General features: G+C 35.8%; 1 protein-coding gene and 1 non-coding gene across 4 annotated transcripts in view; one reads left to right on the forward strand and one right to left on the reverse strand.

Annotated features, from left to right (window-relative positions):
• LOC133096748 (calcium-independent phospholipase A2-gamma-like) overlaps positions 1–21749 on the forward strand; it is a 143183-nt gene that overhangs the window by 111154 nt on the left and 10280 nt on the right. For 2 of the 3 annotated variants that reach the window (XM_061198415.1, XM_061198414.1), the window contains exons 5-8: positions 2955–3049; positions 5902–6073; positions 14863–14920; positions 16018–16212. In XM_061198415.1, the coding sequence (XP_061054398.1) occupies positions 2955–3049; positions 5902–6073; positions 14863–14920; positions 16018–16212 (520 nt within the window). The remainder of the gene's footprint in view (positions 1–2954; positions 3050–5901; positions 6074–14862; positions 14921–16017; positions 16213–21749) is intronic. The other variant, XM_061198416.1, reaches the window with a different exon arrangement.
• On the reverse strand, positions 6776–6902 carry LOC133097076 (small nucleolar RNA SNORA11). The gene has a single exon (XR_009701951.1). It is a non-coding gene; the product is annotated as a small nucleolar RNA SNORA11 (small nucleolar RNA).

Genomic DNA, 21749 nt, shown 5'->3' on the forward strand with positions numbered 1-21749 from the left:
CCCCTTTTCGCAGGCTGCAGGTTCGTAGCTCCCGTTATTTTTGGTGTCTGCCCCCAAGTGGCTAAGGTTGGTTTAGTGGGTTGTGTAACCTTCCTGGTGGAGGGTACTGGTGCCTGTGTTTTGGTGGATGAGTCTGGGCCTTGTCTTTCTGCTGGGCAGGACCGAGTCCGATGGTGTATTTTGGGGTGTCTGTGACCTTATTATGATTTTAGGCAGCCTCTCTGCTAATGGGTAGGGTTGTGTTCCTGTCTTGTAGTTGTTTGGCATAGGGTGTCCTGCACTGTAGCTTGCTGGTTGTTGTGTGGAGGTGGGTCTTAGCGTTGAGATGGAGCTCTCTGGGAGAGCTTTCGCCGTTTGATACTACATGAGGTCTCCGGCAGACCAATGTCCTGAACTCGGCTCTCCCACCTCAGAGACACAGGCCTGACACCCGGCCAGAGCACCAAGACCCTGTCAGCCACACGGATACTGTTGTCCTAAAACTAACAGACTCTCAGTTATTTCTCCAGCTAAGATGGGTTTCTTCTGGATCAGAAGAGAATTACATTTCTGGATCTATAACCATGAGGAGCCATGAGCAAATCCCTTTCCTTTGATTTTAATGTGACCTAGTATTTATATTTTAGTTACGTCTTTTCAGACGTTTTTGGTAGTTTAAGACAGTTTATCAACCGTGATTCTCTTAAAATCTTGGCAGTGTTCTATAATATTAGCTGTTTTTTATTGTATTTATCTTACCCATATGTCAGTCAACTAGTAATAAAGTGATTGTTAGGAAAGGAGCCTATGGCAGTAACTTCCTGACTCCCTACATCTTCTCACAGATGCCAAGCTCAGAAGGAGATAATTTCACCATCAGGCTCCCTTCGTACTAATGGCAATCCATCCATGCTTCCTATTCGGTCTTAGTCTGTCTACTTCCTTATTTGTTTGTTAGATGCTTTGACTTCATTTCATGAACCTTTCCCCCTAAAATTTCTAGCTTGTGTTCCAGTTCCCTGCCATCTCTGCTCTTCCCTTAAGAGACAACAAGTAGAAAAACAAAAATGTATTATTGAGTAGTAATCGGTGCTATGAAGAAATGTAAAGCAAAGTAAAGGGATAGAGGGTAACAGTGCTGTTACTCTCTAAAGAGTGATCATGACTATGAGTTTTTGAAAAAATAACAGTTGAGAAGAGATCTGAAATAAGAACATGGAAGAACATTCAAATGTACGTTTAGAGTGAGGGAGCTATATAGTGAAAAGAGATTGTGATCAGTAAGTAATACTTGATTTCATAGAATAGGAGTTTTATTAGTCATACAGGGAGGAAATTAGAGTGAAGATATTTGGGAAAATCTAGAGGCTGGTTAGGATGAAGGTGGGGTTAGATCAGTGATTCTCCACTGGAGGTGATTTTGCCCTCTAGAGAGTATTTGTCTGTGTCTGGAGACATTTTAATTGTGACAGTTGGGGGATTGCTACTTACATTCAGTGAGGAGAGGACAGTTGTGCTAAATATCCTCCAATGCCTAGGACAGTCCCTACAACAAAAGGTTACCTGGCCCAAAATGTCAGTGGTGTTGCTGTTGGGAAACCTCGGTTTAGGGGACTATGAGAAAGCAGCCAGAATGGGAAATTGGTATTGAAAGGAGTAAGGGAAGAAGGCTCGTGAGAAAAGAACCCATGTCTTAACATTTCTTTTGTCTATGAGAGCCTGGTAGAGTGTTAGGCATGTAGAATCAACCTAGCAATAATATTTATTTTTAAATTTGTCCTGAATTAATTTATAAATACTGCATTTTAAATTAGTTTCCTTCTGGCTTATACAAGTGAAACTGGGGAGGGAAAAAAAAAAGTATAAAGAAAAACAAACCAAACGAAACAATCATAGCTCACAATTCCAAGGTTATTTTTACTACTTTGATTTATTTCTTCAAATATTGTTTTCTGTTTGAATATATACATGTGCATGTTTTATTTCCTTTTCATAAGATAATGGAGGGCACACTGTTAGATATGTTTTACCCAGCATGATCTTTCATTCTTCATGTCTCACATTAAAAATACATTGAATTCACAGTGTATCGCTCTCATAAGCCATCTTTTCTTCTCTGACCGCTCTTCAAATCCACATTACTTCTGGCAATTAAAAAAAAAATCTGTATCTTTCGTTTTCTATGAAAACGTCTTAATGATGTTTTCTAGTAACTTTGTGCTCGTAGTATCAAAGCACAATTTGACACTCTAAATTTTATTTTGTAGTGCCTGACTAATACTGTGTTCTCTGCTCCACACCTTGTATTGGGATTAGAACTTTTCAGTATGTCTGTATATCCCCCAGTATTAAGGATTTTCCAGGTGTTACACACACCCTGAATTGGCCTGCACCTCCTAGGCTGTTTCATCTTTCACATTCCATCATGAAGCTACTTGCTGCCTTTTGCAAGGGTCCAGATATGAACAAAGTCAGCACATAAATTAATACATTCTTAGTGCAAAGCCTTGTTTTGAGGTAGTTGCAAGTTTTTAAAAATGAATAAATAAAAGAAAGCTTAAAAGTATGACTAGTAAAATACATGAAATGTATAGAAGCACAGGTAACCAACCACATTGGTAAGTGGAGAAACCCAGTACGTGGCACCCCAAAACTGGTGAGTGGAAGTTTGAAGGAATTTCCACAGTTGGAGTGTTTGATAAAATACTTTACATTGCCATATATTTGTTGTCTTATTTAAAGAGATACTAGTGTAAATTCAAAAGTGGTGCCATGACACAGGTTTTAATAACCATTATTTAGATACTAGATTTTCAAAAGTGATCCAGAAACCTTTGTCAGTTTTAACTGATGCTAATTTATATTATTAGTTTTCATGTTAGCATATAAGCTAGGAAACCAAAGATTGTTTTATTCAGTAGTTTAACTTTCCTTAAAACAAGAATTCTCATTTTTGCCTTTTATTTTTCCTACAGGGGTGTGGTTGCTCTTCAGACCCTACGAAAATTAGTTGAACTTACTCAGAAGCCAGTTCATCAACTCTTTGATTACATTTGTGGTGTAAGCACAGGTGATTGTTATTATCATGTGGACGTGGTGCATCCCAGCAGTGCATTAAGAAAAATAACATTAGGCACTCATGTTTAAGATCCTGGTCATTTCCTGAAGTGATGGATGTTAGTTTCGTGTTTTGATGATGAATAGACCTTTGATTTGCTTAATGAACTTTTAAAAATGTTTATTGGGAATAAGTTAATATTCAGAAGTAGATTTTAGCGTGCTTTTCTAATATGGTTTGAATAAGCCACAGTGACAAGTATAAATTATGAATTGTCACCTTATGGTATAGTCACCTGAAGGAAAGTAGCAAAGTGATAGGTACTCAAATTGTGCTTGAACAAACAGAACATTGAGGATGGATAAGATTTTACTTTCTTGTGAAAGGTGTCCCTCTGTGAGGAAATTGCTTCTTATATCCTTTTTTATCTGGTTGTTCGAAACCACATGGATAAATGTGAGAATCTATGTTTTTTAAAAGCTTTTTAATATTGCTAGTCGATGTACATTTAAAATTCTAGTTTCATGCTTGTGTAGAAGAAATTGGCAGCTTAGAATATGATTGCTTCTGAATAATTTTCTAGTTTTCACTGACTCACCAACAGATAAATTTTTGTTTTGCTTTCTGTTTGTTTTGTTTTTCTATTTCTTACATCAACTCTCTCACCCATGCATCACCCCCATCCCCCAGTGTGTACATGAAGCCTCTCAGGGTACCTGTAGCTACTGCTTACCTCCCAGGTAACACTCAAGGACTGTTAGCATTGCAGATCCCTGCTGTACATTTTACTATTTGGCCTGATAATTTCTCACTTTACATTAGTTTATCTTCATAGACTTTTCTATATTTTCTCACTCTTTGGAATTATAATAGTAGACCTAAAGACTACCAGCAACAAAATCAAATGATTTCTCTAAATTATCTGTGTCAAGTATGACAGATATTCCCAAAGGACACATTAATTGATGCTCCATTGTGAAAACTAAATGAGAGCAGTTGTAGGGATAATTCAGAAGTATAAGGAATCGGTGATTCCTGTGATGTTCCACTGAACAATGATTCCTCAAGATGATAGCAGATATGGAAAAGGTTGGGTTAAAGAAAGTTAAAACAGGTTTCTTTACAGAGGGACTTCTGAGATTTTCTAGCATGTTAAAAATGCCTTGTGACTCTCAGGATAGGAAAATAATATGTATATCCCCAATTGATATAACGATGGAAATTTTTCTTAAAGAGACCTTCACAGTGCAAGTGTTCTTGGTATTTTTTCCTGGAGCTGTTACCCTGGCCATTTCTGTTAAATTTTGGAATGGTCCTAGCAATTTAAACCTTTAAACATATCTACAAGCTAACTTCTTGCTTTGGCACCATTGTTAGTAGGTGGGTGCTCAATGAAGAGAAATTTAAACCAGAGATTCATCTATCGAGTAGAGTATTTGTTTATGTAATATGTACGTTTCTGCACTTATCACAATATATCTTTTCCATTGTGTCTTCTAGCTTACTTTAACCTTAACTTATAATATAGTGCTTATAATTTTCCTTTCTTTTAACCATTTTGTATATTCTAATGTAGAAATTTTGTTTGCACATTTAGTGTTTGTTTTGGCTGCGTTGGGTCTTAGTTGCGACACACGGGATCTTAGTTGCGGCATGCAGGCTCTTCATTGTGGCATGCGGGCTTCTCTCTAGTTGTGGCGTGCAGGCTCAGTAGTTGCAGTGTGCAGGCTCTCTAGTTGTGGCGCACGGTCTCTAGAGCTCACAGGCTTAGTTGGCCCGCAACATGTGGGATCTTTGTTCCCTGACCAGGGATCGAACGCACGTCCCCTACATTGGAAGGTGGATTCTTAACCACTGGACCACCAGGGAAGTCCCTGCACATTTAGTTTTTATAAAGTTAAAAATATATATTTAGTTTAAGGGTAATGTCCTTAACCATTCAATAAAATTCAGTTTTTTAATATCTGTTCATCTTTATAGTAGCTCTTCTTGAAAGCAACTTATTTTTTATTTTGGCAAGTTATTTCTTGTGTTAATTAAACATTTTCTGCAAATTGATAAGTAACAATTTCTATCATATAGTTATGCCATACAGTGTATTTTAAAACAAGCTGACTTATCTTTTACTAGAGTAAGACTAATAAAATACATAAAATATTTAAAATACCTTATAATAGTGATTTCCTGTTTTTTACTTTGTTCGTAATCTTAATGTAAGCAGTGATGCTCTACAGGTCTTCGCCCCTACCACCCTCTCACTCAAAGCGTTCTTCTCCCCTTTTCCTCCTTAGTTCAGGGCTACGCCAGTTAGGTACACTAGGTGGCAGTGTGTCCTATCAAGTGCAGCTAGGGTATGCAGTCAGCTGTTTAAAAAGACATCCCAGAGACCTAATTTCTTTATTTATTACATTGGTTCCCAGGACCAACCTGAAGGAGTAATCATTTTAATGAATTGGTAAGTTGTCAAATATACTGTATTCTCTGACTAAAACTAAGGAATTTATTAAGGTTAGAAAGGACATTATCTACCATGGTATCTTAATTATATATTATTTTATTTAATGCAAAACAACACATTTTTATATATTTTTAAATTATCGTCATCATCAGTGGTTAGTATTTATTGAATCCTCATTGATTATGTGTGTTATCCCAGTGTTATAAGAACATGTAAATTTTAGTTACTGTTATTATCCTTATTTTATAGATGAAAAAAATTGGGGCTCTGGGAGGTTAAGTAGTTTGTCTCAGGTGACACAGTTAAAAAGTATCAAAGCTAGAATTTTAACCAAGTCTATGACTCAGGAGATCTTATAAGTACTATAATGGCAGTGCTGATAAAAACTAAGGATTCTTTCTTTCAGGTGCTATATTAGCATTCATGTTGGGATTGTTTCACATGCCCCTGGATGAATGTGAGGAACTTTATCGAAAATTGGGATCAGATGTGTTTTCACAAAATGTCATTGTTGGAACAGTCAAAATGAGTTGGAGCCATGCATTTTATGACAGTCAAACATGGGAAAACATTCTTAAGTAAGTTGTACTTACTCTCTTTATTTTTTATTTTTTTGAGATTAATTTGTGCTTTTATTTGCCAGTATAGCTACAGTAGCCTGCAAATTTTTTTAATCTAAAAAGTACATTTTACATCACAATCCAACAAACACACACATATATAATATGTATACATATATAAAAGTGAAACAAAAGTTTTGCCAAAAATGTCTACCCCGAGTGTTAATTCTTTTTAAGACTTTTTTTTTTAACCAAGGCTGAACTGCACTGACACATCATAATCACCAAACTCCCTAGTTCATCTTAGGGTTCACTTTATAAAGTGAATAGTGTTGCACGTTCTATGGCTTTGGATAAAAATAGGATGACATAAAATCATTATAATGTCATACAAAGTATTTTCACTGCTCATAAAGACTTCTGTACTGTATGTATTCATCTCCCCTCTCCCCCCAAATTCCTGGCAACTGTTGATCTTTTTATTGTCTCCATTGTTTTGCCTTTTCCAGAATGGCATATAGTTGGAATCTGTTTTTCTTTTTTCCTTGAAGAGAGGGGTTCAAAGCCTTTATACCTATAAGAGCACTCATGGCTCACCCACATGTGGACCAGACAGGCTCTAGGTGGCAAACTCCCCCACTAAATACTGTAGCTTTCCTTCCAGTACTGAGCCCGGTCCCACTGGTCCTGCCCAGCAGCCACGTGGAGGTGCAGGGGGACACGTGTTGGGTATTTGTTCATAGGAAGGCCACAAGTTTTGTGCCCCTTGTCACAATGAACCCAGATTCCTGTCGGGTGTGTTGTAAACAAACAAGCCATTTCACACCCCCTGCTCTGAGCACACCCCATGTACTTATTCTTTTCAAAAATGTCTTGATTTATATTTGAACAATGCAGAAAAATATAAAGAAGAATACTAAATTATTGATCTCACTAATTAAAGATAACCACTGTTAATATTTTGGTGAATTGTATTCTATTCACTGTTTTCTTGGGTTCACATGTTTGAGATTTGCATGTAAAAGTTGCAATTGTCTTTTAAAAAATTGAGACCATATTGTATATAGGACATGTTTGCACCTGTTGTTTTTCCTTAACATACAGTTGCCACTAGGTATCCGTGAGGGATTGGTGCCAGGACCTCCGAGAGTACCAAAATCCACAGGTGCTCAAGGGCCTTATTTAAAATGATGTAGTAGTATTAGTCTTTCTCAAGTCATTAACAAATATTCTTCTAAAAGATTTAATAATTTTTAAACATTTTCTTCCAAAATATTACACAGCCGTTATACTCCCTTTCTAAAAATATAAGCATAAAATAGAAACTTAAAATCACCCACAGTCTTGTTTAGAGCTGTAGACTTTGCAGTATGTTTTCTTCTAATTTTTTTTCCTAGACTGTGTACATTTTCATATATGTTTCATATGGTGGAAATTATATTGTAGTTATAATTTTCTATCTTTTCCCCCTTTTCAACTTTATGAAAATTTCTTGACAAATTTTAAAAGACTGCACTGCAGTGCCATATTTTCTTAACCACTTACATTTGGGACATTTATGTTATTTCTGATTTTTTGTGATCCTGAACAATGCTATGGTAGGAAAATTCACATTTCTGCCCACACTTCAGAATGTATCAGTAGGTCAGTTTATAAGAAGCATAATTATTGGGTCAATGTTGATGGCTTTTAAAAATAATCATTATATAGGAAATAGAGAATATGTAAAGAAAACAGTGAAAATAGCTTATAATCCTACCAAGAACAAAAGCACTATTAACATGGTGATGTACATTTTTCTGGAATTTCTTGGAGATAAATAAGTATATGTGTGTGTGAGGTTGTGAATGTGCATTTGTATTCATCCCCTTCACAAAATTGGGATGATAATGCACGTGTAGTTTTGTATCTTGCATTTTTACTTAGCATTTTATCGTGATTGGTTTCCTATGTTGTTAAATATTTTTTGAGATAATTTTTTTTTAAATTTCTTTGGTTGCGCCGGGTCTTAGTTGTGGCAGGCGGGCTCCTTAGTTGCAGCTCTCTGGCTCCTTTACTCACGGCACATGGGCTCCTTAGTTGCAGTAGGCAGTCTCCTTAGTTGTGGCATTCAAACTCTTAGTTGCAGCATGCATGTGGGATCTAGTTCCCTGACCAGGGATGGAACCTGGGCCCCCTGCGTTGGGAGCACGGAGTCTTAACCAGTGCACCTCGAGGGAAGTCCCTTGAGATGTGTTTTAATGGTTGTTCACTATCCATTTTATGGATGTACTATTTTTTATTTAACAAATCCCCTAGTGGAAAAAGGATATTTCAGATATTTTTCCCGTTCAAAATAAAGTTTAGGTGGATATCTTACATCTCTACTTAAATCTCTGGTTATATATCTAACGTAAACTTCTTGAGTGAAATTTTGGGTCAGAAAGTATACATGTTTTAAGAAATCATTTTTAGATAGATAGATAGATGTATATACCTGAATTGTTCTTCCACACAGTTGTCCCAGCTTACCCACCAACATCAGTTTGTGTTTCCATTTCATGAAATACTTATGAACACCAAACATTTTTAGAACTTTGTCAGTTTGAGAGATTTTTAAACTGGTGTTTACAATTTGCATCACTTTGGTTATTGATGAGTTTGAACATTTTTTGTTTTTTTATTTCTTTTTTGTGTGTGAATTTCAAGAGCATAATATTTGCTCATTTTCCTACCAGGGCATTGCTCACTATATTATAAATGTGTTAACCGTTTGTTGATATATTGAAAACGTGCTTTTTAGTTAAAAACATTTTTTTAATGTGGAGGAGTTTGAAGTCTTCATTTGTCAGATCTTTTCCTTTAATTTTGAACTTTGCTTTAATATTTAGAAAGTCTTTTCTACCTTGAGATCAGGTAAATCTTTATATTATTTTCTAGTCCTAAGGTTTAATTAAGTTTTTTTTGTAGGTCATGATTAAGTCTCATGATTCTGTGGTTTGACTGGACATTTCTTTGGGTCTTGTCTAAACTCACTCATGGTTACTGGCAGCCAGCAGGCATCTCAGCTGAGATGGCTGGGACAGCTGGTCTCTCTTGTCCTGGGCTTTATCCCATCATGGTGGTCTCAGAGTTCCAGTTAGGGCAAGCCCCAGTGCATGAGGACTTACCAAGCCTCAGTTTAGTGGCATATTTGCTGATGTCCCATTGACCAAAGCCACTCAAACCCAGGGTCTGTGTGGAAAAGGACTGTATACAAGGGTATGGAAATCAGCAAGTGTGATTCAGTGGGGGCCTTGTTGTTATGCTTTACCATGCCCACTCCCTGGCCTTTTTTGTCATTTTTTTACTTTCATTGTTTATTGAGAACATTTTTATATTTTTTCCTGTGATAATGATTTTGTGTTATTATAGGGATGCTATTTTTTTTGATGATTATAGTAGCTTTATTCTTTTTTTTTGAATTTTATTTTATTTATTTTTTTATACAGCAGGCTATTAGTCAGCAATTTGATAAACATCAGTGTATACATGTCAATCCCAATCTCCCAATTCATCACACCACCACGCCCACCCCCACCACTTTCCCCCCTTGGTGTCCATATGTTTGTTCTCTACATCTGTGTCTCAGTTTCTGCCCTGCAAACCGGTTCATCTGTACCACTTTTCTAGGTTCCACCTATATGCGTTAATATACGATATTTGTTTTCCTCTTTCTGACTTACTTCACTCTGTATGACAGTCTCTAGATCCATCCACGTCTCAACAAATGACCCAATTTTGTTCCTTTTTATGGCTGAGTAATATTCCATTGTATATATGTACCACATCTTCTTTATCCATTCGTCTGCCGATGGACATGTAGGTTGCTTCCATGACCTGGTTATTGTAAATAGTGCTGCAGTGAACATTGGGGTGCATGTGCCTTTTTGATGGTTTTCTCTGGGTATATGCCCAGTAGTGGGATTGCTGGGTCATATGGTAATTCTATTTTTAGTTTTTCAAGGAACCTCGATACTGTTCTCCATAGTGGCTGTATCAATTTACATTCCCACCAACAGTGCAAGAGGGTTCCCTTTTCTCCAGACCCTCTCCAGCATTTGTTGTTTGTAGATTTTCTGATGATGCCCATTCTAACTGGTGTGAGGTGATACCTCATTGTAGTTTTGATTTGCATTTCTCTAATAATTAGTGATGTTGAGCAGCTTTTTATGTGCTTTTTGGCCGTCTGTATGTCTTCTTTGGAGAAATGTCTATTTAGGTCTTAATGCCCATTTTGGGATTGGGTTGTTTGTTTTTTTAATATTGAGCTGCATGAGCTGTTTATATATTTTGGAGATTAATCCTTTGTCCGTTGATTCGTTTGCAAATGTTTTCTCCCATTCCGAGGGTTGTCTTTTCATTTTGTTTGTAGTTTCCTTTGCTGTGCAAAAGCTTTGAAGTTTCATTAGGTCCCATTTGTTTATTTTTGTTTTTATTTCCATTACTCTAGGAGGTGGATCAAAAAAGATCTTGCTGTGATTTATGTCAGAGAGTGTTCTTCCTATGTTTTCCTCTAAGAGTTTTACAGTGTCCAGTCTTACATTTAGGTCTCTAATCCATTTTGAGTTTATTTTTGTGTATGGTGTTAGGGATTGTTCTAATTTCATTCTTTTACATGTAGCTGTCCAGTTTTCCTAGCACCAGTTATTAAAGAGACTGTCTTTTCTCCATTGTATATCCTTGCCTCCTTTGTCATAGATTAGTTGACCATAGGTGCGTGGGTTTATCTCTGGGCTTTCTATCCTGTTCCAGTGATCTATATTTCTGTTTTTGTGCCAGTACAATATTGTCTTGATCACTGTAGCTTTGTATTATAGTCTGAAGTCAGGGAGTCTGATTCCTCCAGCTCCGTTTTTTTCCCTCAAGACTGCTTAGGCTATTTGTGGTCTTTTGTGTCTCCATACAAATTTTAAGATTTTTTGTTCTAGTTCTGTAAAAAATGCCATTGGTAATTTGATAGGGATTGCATTGAATCTGTAGATTGCTTTGGGTAGTATAGTCATTTTCACAATATTGTTTCTTCCAATCCAAGAACATGGTATATCTCTCCATCTGTTGGTATCATCTTTAATTTCTTACATCAGTGTCTTATAGTTTTCTGCATACAGGTCTTTTATCTCCCTAGGTAGGTTTATTCCTAGGTATTTTATTCTTTTTGTTGCAATGGTAAATGGGAGTGTTTCCTTAATTTCTCTTTCAGATTTTTTCTGATGAGTGTATAGGAATGCAAGAGATTTCTGTGCATTAATTTTGTATCCTGCAACTTTACCAAATTCATTGACTAGCTCTAGTAGCTTTCTGGTGGCATCTTTAGGATTCTCTATGTATCGTATCATGTCATCTGCAAACAGTGACAGTTTTACTTCTTCTTTTCCAATTTGTATTCCTTTTATTTCTTTTTCTTCTCTGATTGCCATGGCTAGGACTTCCAAAACTATGTTGAATAATAGTGGCAAGAGTGGACATCTTTGTCTTGTTCCTGATCTTAGAGGAAATGCTTTTAGTTTTTTCACCATTGAGAATGATGTTTGCTGTGGGTTTGTTGTATATGGCCTTTATTATGTTGAGGTAGGTTCCCTCTGTGCCCGTCTTCTGGAAGGTTTTTATCGTAAACAGGTGTTGAATTTTGTCAAATGCTTTTTCTGCATCTATTGAGATGATCATGTGGTTTCTATTCTTCAGTTTGTTAATATGGTGTATCACATTGATTTGCATATATTGAAGAATCCTTGCATCCCTGGGATAAATCCCAATTGATCATGGTGTATGATCCTTTTAATGTGTTGTTGGATTCTGTTTGCTAGTGTTTTGTTGAGGAATTTTGCATCTATATTCATCAGTGATATTGGTCTGTAATTTCCATTTTTTGTAGTATCTTTGTCTGGTTTTGCTATCAGGGTGACGGTGGCCTCATAGAATGAGTTTGGCAGTGTTCCGTCCCCTGCAATTTTTTGGAATAGTTTGAGAGGGATGGGTGTTAGCTCTTCTCTAAATGTTTGATAGAATTCACCTGTGAAGCCATCTGGTCCTGGACTTTTGTTTGTTGGAAGATTTTAAATCACAGTTTCAATTTCATTACTTGTGATTGGTCTGTTCATATTTTCTATTTCTTCCTGGTTCAGTCTTGGAAGGTTATACCTTTCTAAGAATTTGTCCATTTCTTCCAGGTTGTCCATTTTATTGGTATAGAGTTGCTTGTAGAAGTCTCTTAGGATGCTTTGTATTTCTGCGGTGTCTGTTGTGACTTCTCTTTTTTCATATCTAAATTTATTGATAGGAGTCCTCTCCCTCTTTTTCTTGATGAGTCTGGCTAATGGTTTATCAATTTTGTTTATCTTCTCAAAGAACCAGCTTTTTCTTTATTCTGTTCCACAGCAGTAAATTCCACCATTCTGTCTTCCACTTCATTTATCCGTTCTTCTGCCTCAGTTATTCTGCTGTTGATTCCCTCTAGTGTATTTTTCATTTCAGTTATTGTATTGTTCATCTCTGTTTGTTCTTTAATTCTTCTAGGTCTTTGTTAAACCTTTCTTGCGCCTTCTCAATCTTTGCCTCCATTCTTTTTCCGAGGTCCTAGATCATCTTCACTATTGTTATTCTGAGTTCTTTTTCTGGGAGGTTGCCTATCTCTACTTCATTTAGTTGTTTTTCTGGGGTTTTATCTTGTCACTTCATCTGGTACATAGCCCTCTGCCTTTTCATCTTGTCTGTCTTTCTGTGAATGTGGTTTTTGTTCCACAGGCTGCAGGATTGTAGTTCTTCTTGCTTCCGCTGTCTGCCCTCTGGTGAATGAGGCTATCTAAGAGGCTTGTGCAAGTTTCGTCATGGGAGGGACTGGTGGTGGGTAGAGCTGGCTGTTGTTCTGGTGGGCAGAGCTCAGTAACACTTTAATCTGCTTGTCTGCTGATGGGTGGGGCTGGGTTCTCTCCCTGTTGGTTGTTTGGCCTGAGGCAACCCAACACTGGAGCCCACCTGGGCTCTTTGGTGGGGCTAATGGCAGACTCTGGGAGGGCTCACAACAAGGAGTACTTCCCAGAACTTCTGCTGCCAGTGTCCTTATCCCCACGGTGAGACACAGCTGCCCCCCGCCTCTGCAGGAGACCCTCCAACACTAGCAGGTAAGTCTGGTTCAGTCTCCCCTGGGGTCACTGCTCCTTCCCCTGGTTCCTGATGCGCACACTACTTTGTGTGTGCCCTCCAAGAGTGGAGTCTCTGTTTCCCCCAGTCCTGTCGAAGTCCTGCAATCAAATCCCGCTAGCCTTCAAAGTCTGATTCTCTAGGAATTCCTCCTCCCCTTGCCAGACCCCCAGGTTGGGAAGCCTGACATGGGGCTCAGAACCTTCACTCCAGTAGGTGGACTTCTGTGGTATAAGTGTTCTCCAGTTTGTGAGTCACCCACCCAGCAGTTATGGGATTTGATTTTATCATGATTGCGCCCCTCCTACTGTCTCATTGTGGCTTCTCCTTTGTCTTTGGATGTGGGGTATCTTTTTTGGTGAGTTCCAGTGTCTTCCTGACGATTGTTCCGCAGTTAGTTGTGATTCCGGTTCTCTCACAAGAGGGAGTAGGGATGCTGTTTTTAATTATAGCATCAGTAGAATCTGGGAATGTTGAGAATTCTTTTTTTTTTATTTTGACATCTCTCTAAAATGACCAATTAATGTTTCTGATTTTCTCTTCAAATTTATATTCATAACAATTCACTAAAGCATTTTAGCTTTTTATAAAATCAAGGTTTAAACAAAAAATAAATGTGAACTTTGCTTAAAGTGTGAAAGCAGCATGCTCCTAGGATCTCTGTCCCAATTTTACAGCAAGATTTCTATGAAAAGATAAAGTGAAAAGACCCTTAGGAGAATAAAATTGCATTGATCTTCATGCGGAGGAAACACACAGATCAGGTTGAGAAAGACAAAGATCTTGTCCGTTTTAGAAAGCGTTTTACATTGTATTTATAAAAGATAATAAAGGGTAGATTACTACCTAATTTGTAAATATGTGGAATTCACTAATATTCTAGTTGAGAAACGTGAGTGTCACTTGAAAAAATGTTATTAGAAAAATGTTTTTCCTTACTGAGGCAGGTTGGTCAAAAAACATAGTCTTTGTATTCAGTACAGGGGAAAAATACATAATTTTTAAGTCCGGAAAAAGTCTGCACTGAAATAAAATTACCTTATAATGGAATTGTGAAAATTGCTACCCACAGACAATTTCTATTATGTTGCAGTAATTCAAATGTCAACTCAGATGTTTTAAAAAGCATTTTTGGGGGGTGACATAGGCTGTATATTGCTAAAACAGGTTTGAAGTCTGAGTGTCCTGATCTGGTTTTTAGACTGTTCTGTAACTAGTCTGCCATACGTCTGCAGGCTTATCTCAACACAGCTCCTTTATCCTGTCAGGAGGACCCTGAAAACATCAAATTTGTTCTGCCTCTGTGCCTTTACTCTGGATATGTCCTGGCTTTTAATGGGTTTTCTTGCCATCGTTGGTGTCCTTCTTAAGCTACACCTCCGTGCATCTTTTCCAGATACTGCAGACTGTATTGATTACCCCCCTCAGAATTGTAGATGCTTGCAGTTTGAATCAGAGGTTAATGGATAAGTATATATTGTTTTATGTGCATTAGTTGGATTATAAGCTTCCTAGAGGAGATTCTTATACTACTTTTATGTCCTGCATGGTTTTGGCAAGCCATGAGCCAACAGTAATTGCATAGTGTATGTTCCCTGATGTTGGGAAATAAAATTTTGATATACTTTAATTCTTCTCCTTTAATAAAGGGATAGAATGGGATCTTCACTAATGATTGAAACAGCAAGAAACCCCATGTGTCCTAAGGTAAGTTTAGAGTCTCTTAAATATAACACGTAATTGGAATTGAAGGTCAGGTGAATGGATTTATTCTGAAGGCCCTTTATTAAGGGAAAAAATTTGTTAGGAACCTCTTTTAGTAGATTATATTGATTCCTTATATATTGGCTCATTCTGTGAAGGTACAGAATGTGATCATTGGACCTTTTCTATATCAAGTAAAAGTATAACAGAAGTTTAAGAACATGAAAGACTGGAACTAAAGATAAAGAATTATTTTATTATAGGGTTAATCAAATCTAGGGGTTTAAGGAAAATTGTGGCATTTCCTCCCAGATTTTTTTAAAGAAACTTTATGTGCCTCTTAGATAAATATTAAATTAATATACAAATGGAATCCCAATTTTTTAAATGTTAATGTCACTAGAATAAGTCTCAGTTTGGCTTCTCCTTTTATTTACTTTGTTTGAAACCCAGTGATCTGAGTATTGCTTGAGTTTTGTGTTCTTTAATAAAATTCGTTATTTGATTAAGGAATAAGGGTTTATGTACGCAGAAATCCCATGCAGGTTGTGTTTATTCTTGGATGACAAGCTGTAACCATAAAAAATCAAATACAGCTCCCTCTATTGCTCTTTCACTCTTGCTTACACATATTTTTATTCATTCTTTAGATATTAATTATGTTACCCCATGTGCCAGCATAATGCTAGGGACTTTGGATACGTTAGTGAGTAAACGCAGACATGGAGTTTACGGTCCAGTAGGGCAAAGTAAGCATTAATCAAATGATCACACAAATGAGATACAGTTTTCCCAAAATAAGTGCTTTCATGAATGTCTTTTTAAATAACTAATCAAATCATGTAGTCAAAAAATATCTTTTATTATTGTTCTCTTATAATGCATTTCTCAAAATTGTCTCAGCCCTTGTATCTATTTTCCTGTAAAGAAATACCTATTTAAAAGGATCTGCTTCCCTTTGATTAATATTTTAGTTATGTTATACATTTATCTTGATGGGTGGAGTTGTAGATTGTTCATACTACTAAATAATATTTAATTTTTACAGTTCCCAAATATTGCTGCTTAAAATGCGTATTGTTCACTTTTTAATTGACTAGGTAGCTGCAGTAAGTACCATAGTGAACAGAGGGATAACGCCAAAAGCCTTTGTGTTCAGAAACTATGGACATTTTCCTGGAGTCAACTCTCACTATTTGGGAGGCTGTCAGTATAAAATGTGGCAGGCCATCAGAGCCTCATCTGCTGCTCCCGGCTACTTTGCAGAGTATGTGTTGGGAAATGATCTTCATCAGGTAAGTTGACTAATGTGGTTTATCTTCTAAAACTTCACATAATTAAAACGAATCAGCGCTTATTAAATGTCAACTGAACTTACAGAGGGATCAACCAAGGAGACTTTCTTCGTGTCTCCATGTGGCAAAAGATGTGCATGCAGTACAAGATAGTTTTACTTCTTGTTTGTTTTTCTTAAATGGACAAGCCTTCTGGCTTGAGAGCATATTTTAGGAAAGAATTGTTTGTATCTTCTGTAATGTGATTCATGGCCGGTTATGATCATTTTAATTTGATAGGAAAATGAAGTAGTATGTATGCTCGGCTTTCCAAATGTAATAAAAATTAAAAGTGAAACACAGTCCCTGAAAATGCAGAATGCAGTCTGTTTGACAGTTCTGGTGGACGTAGTTGGAAGGAGATGATGTAATAAAGTAATAATAGTGAACACTCATTAGGTTAGCTAGGTGCCAGACACCTATGTAGTCCTTTGTGTGCATTTCCTCATGTAATCCTCACTGCTTATGAGGCAGATAGAGTGATTTCCATTTTACAAATTAGAAATTGGAGTCTTAAGAAAAGCTAAGTAACTGGACTAGGGTTGCAGCTGTTAAGTGACAGAGTTAGGGTGCTATCTATAATTACACTATTTTAAAATTTATGGCTAAATGATCTGTTAAGTTGAACATTATTTCTGTGATGTTGAATGATGTATACTTTTTCTGTGACATAGACTCATTTATTTTTCATAAATTTTTTCCCTGTCAAGTTTTTCCACTATTTTTGGAAATCTGAACTCATAACTTATACTAAATCATAACAGTCAACAGAGCTTTTGAGCTGATACTTCCAAAATATATGTTTTTAACATATGCTTAATTTTTTATATGCTATCCCACTGCAGTCTCCTTTGATGGAGTCAGTAACCTTAACTCTCCTCTCCACTCACTGGTATTCACTTGGTATTCAGATATATGTTGAGAAGAAAACATATTTTGACAAGGATTTTTAGATGTTCAAAAGCTCACAGATCTGCTATATAAACTGCATATCAACTATATAATTTTAATTTACATGTGTCAATGTTATAATAACTAAAACGTGGTTATCAATTTTATTTTCTCCTATAATTTTATGTAACAGCTTAGATATATTTTTAAATGTTATTCCATTTTCAGCTATCCCATTTTCTTTTTGTCTTACCAGAAGTAATGTCATAATCTTTGTAGTTAGGAGATGAAAATGGGTTCCTTTCATCTTTGGAGTCAGTGCAGACTATTTCCCACTTGGTCAGATCAGTCATTGCAGAGTTATGTAAGGCACTTCCCCTTCTTGCCTTTCTCTGCTTTATCCCACCCACTCAGGGCAGAAATTGCTAGCTGTAGAGTTTCTTTCTGACATGGATTTCAGGACTTATTGGTCAAAATTAAAATTTTATTTTAACATGTATCTTGCTGTTTGTAACAACAATTTCTCCATATTCCATAGTATTTTCACCATGTCATAAATGGAGAAATAACAATGTATTTGGGAATATAATAGTTAAGGTTTGTAACTTACAACTTTAAGATGGTTGTCATGCTACAAAATTGCAGTTATGCCAAATACTAGTGGAAGTCTCAGTTAAGTTACTGCATTTCAGGATCATGTGTTCCCAGACTCCAAAAGAAGTTATCTCATTTGCTCTTTATTCTTTATCTAAGAAGAAGTAGTTCTAAGGTTTAATTCAGTCCTGTAGAATACAAATAACAAACCAGAGTAATTCAGTGGTTCTTTTTCCATTTCAGATAGGCTAATGATATTCCTTTCCATGCATAGCAATTTTTATTTTGATGACTATAATCTTTGAATTTAGGCTGATCTACAGATTAAAATAACTTCTTACATAAATTTTATTTAAAGCATATAACTACACACGGAAGTATACTCAGTATTTTGTAATAACCTATAAGGGAAGAGAATCTGAAGAATATATATATATATAAAAACTGAATGGCTGTACTGTATACCTGAAACTAACATGATATTGTAAATCAACTATACTTCAATTTTAAAAAATTAAAAAGTGTGATCCAGTGGTTAAGACTCCATGCTTCCACTGCAGCGGGTGCAGGTTCGATCCCTGGTCAGGGAACTAAGATCCCACATGTTGTGTGGTACAGCCAAAAGTAAAAAAAAATAAATAAAAATAAAATGAGTTAAAAATTAAAAAATAATGCATGTTACCACATATACAGAGAATATACGTTCATGTAAATCAGTGACTTGATTCCAAAAAGACTGGCACATCTAACTTAAGAATATTCAGATGGAAGCTGGAGTCTAAGCAAACCTTATTTAAGCAAATATTTTTCTTATTGCATATCCTTTTCAGGATACTTGAGGAAGAAATGGGATATTTTTCTCCTCTAAAGACACCATGAAAGGTTGATTAGAGTATTCTAAGATGTGAATGATCTTAATTGCTTAAACAAAGAAAATATTCAAGCAAAGTTCCTTTCCAACCCTTCAAAAGTTGCCAAGAAGTTTAAAACTAAAATACGCTACTTATTACAATCCTCTTATCCTTAGTTCTTAGAATAATTGTATTCAGTATTTCCAGTCTCATTTTTAAAATCCTTTTTAACTGTCATGTCTGACATATGTTTTAATGTAAGTTCATATCCTTTTTCAGGTAAAGTATAAATTATACATTTATCAGGTAAAGTATAAATTATACATTTATATTCTATTTGAACAGTTATTGAAAGCACTGCTATAAGTAATTAAGAGGTATGAGTCAGTAGATGGGTAGATTTCATTTGTCTTTGTAAAGAGAAGAATGTTATTACAGTATTACAAGGCTTATTAGATGTCCTAGGAAATTATAAAGTAGGAAGAATTTTTTTTGAGTAGCTTCCAATGTGTTATTTCTCTACCCCTATCCAAGTAGCATCATATTTATCAAATAATACTTTTTACACAACATTATCCCTTCTCTCTTTTTAACAGCTTTATTGAAGTAAAATTGATAAAAAAACTACACATATTTGATATATACAATCTGATGAGTTTGGTCATATGCATATCCCTTCTCTCTTATCTTTTTCCATCTCCGCCTCCAAAATTAAATCATTTATTCACTGTCTTTGGAGAAAGATCCTGATAAATTAACTTGCGCTGAAGGTTTTGATTGCAGATTCTAATATATTATTTCTTTTAGGCTTTATTTATATTTTAAAAGGTTAGGTTCAGAACTCAGCATACATTAACATAAAATGAATTATGATATTTCATATAAACTTTCCAGATAAAGAGTGTTTTTAGCAGAAAGAGCCTGCCTAGCATTTTCTGTGCTAAATTATGCCTGTGCCAGGCCACAACTAATAATTTTCATTATAACTGGACAAAAATGTAGTGAGTGCTTACTCAGTGCCAGGCCCTATGTTAACCATAAAAAATATGAAGGTTTTTAATAATTGCTAGCATATTGTTTGTGTTTCCTGGATCCTACCCTCAAATAGCTCAAACCAGGAGGATATAAACAGAGTTACAGAATGAGATGATAAATTCAATAATAAAAAGTCTTCTGAGTTTATGTATAAAGAATGAATAGTTGATTAGGATAGAAATAGGATGGGGAGGGGAGGATGCGGAGTCATTGCTTAATGGTTGCAGATTCTGTTTGTGGTGATAAAAACGTTTTGGAAATAGATAGTGGTGATAATTGTAAAACATTCTGAATGTTATTAATGCCACTGGCTTGTAACCTTAAAAAAGGTTAAAAGGACCAATTTTATATTATATATATTTTATCATAATAAAGAACAAATTTTTTTAAAACCCTATAGGGAGTTCCCCGGTGGTTTAGTGGTTAAGATTTGGCGCTTTCATTGCCGTGGCCCAGGTTCAGTCCCTGGTTGGGGAACTGAGATCCTGCAAGCTGCACAGCACAGCCAAAAAAAAAAGTTTCTTAAAAAACAAAATAAAATAAAAATATTAAACCCTAAAAAATAAGATGAGATGATCAAGAGGCATTCGTGTTGCCCAGTGGTTATTTTCTGGTATAAATTCTGATTTATGATTTGAAATGATTAAATATACATTAAAAGCAATAAACAGTATCTAAATATTAGGCTATTAAGTACATGCATGATGTACTGCAGTTAAAACACAATCGTGTGTGTACTTCTAAAAGATAAGTATCAATTTATTTAATAAGTTTATTTTTCAAGTCTGTTTTACCTCAGCACCTAGCATGAGCAGTGGCTGACAAACACCAAGTAACTAACTGTGAGTATGAATACTGTAATGAATGGAAAGGCTTCAGGAGATCCCATAGACATAACATTAGCCTAAGGGCTTGCTGATAGCAGAGGCGTCTGACAAGAGTAGGCTAACTGTAAACAGAGCTTAAGGAATGGTGTGCCTCACCACTGGACTAAAGTGAGTACCAAAAATGTTAACTTCTGCACTTTTTTTGATGGAAAGCAAGTAAAGTTTAAAGAACAGGAATTTAATTTTAAGCATGGCTATTAAAACTATTGAAAACTTGGCAACTTTTGATGTGGGATTAATTTTACTATTATCAATTCTTGGTAAACCTTGTTTGTCCCTTCTTTTCTCCCCTTTTTGTCTTCTCTAATCCTTCTTTATAGCTTTTATAATAATGAAGAAGTGTTTCATCTAAAATACCCAGATGAGAGAAAAACAAATACTGTATGCTAACACATACATGTATATGGAATCTAAAAAAAAAAAAAAAAAAAAAAGTTATGAAGAATTTAGGGGCAGGACAGGAATAATGACGCAGACGTAGAGAATGGACTTGGGGACATGGGGAGGGGTAGGGTAAGCTGGGACGAAGTGAGAGAGTGGCATGGACATATATACACTACCAAACGTAAAATAGATAGCTAGTGGGAAGCAGCTGCATAGCACAGGGAGATCAGCTCAGTGCTTTGTGACCACCTAGAGGGGTGGGATAGGGAGGGTGGGAGGGAGACGCAAGAGGGAAGAGATATGGGGATATATGTATATGTATAGCTGATTCACTTTGTTATAAAGCAGAAACTAACACACCATTGTAAAGCAGTTATACTCCAATGAAGATGTTAAAAATAAATAAATAAAATAATATAAAATAAAATACCCAGATGATTAGAAGTTACACAGAGTATAACTATAGAATTTAAGATAAAAATAATTTAATAAAAGAAATAACTTTTTTGCTAAATTAGAAATGAAATATGGGGTGGGTATCATTCATATTAATTGAGAACAAAGGAAATAGTTGAAAGGGTTAAATTAAAATTTGTACTTGGGAAAGCCTTTAGGAAATAACTTATTACTATCCACATTTAATGAGTCCAAGTAGATTTTTGCAGTTGAATAATACAAATGCCTAGCCAATTCATGACTTTCAACAGATATATAGATAGCTAAATTTAAAAATAGTTCCTTTCAACTGCTGAATGGATAAACAAACTGTGATACATCCGAATAATGAAATATTCCTCAGCAGTAAAAAGGAATTACTGACATGTACAGTGGCACGGATCTCACAAGCATTATTCTA

This window comes from Eubalaena glacialis, chromosome 8, assembly GCF_028564815.1.
Source record: "Eubalaena glacialis isolate mEubGla1 chromosome 8, mEubGla1.1.hap2.+ XY, whole genome shotgun sequence".
NCBI lineage: Eukaryota > Metazoa > Chordata > Mammalia > Artiodactyla > Balaenidae > Eubalaena > Eubalaena glacialis.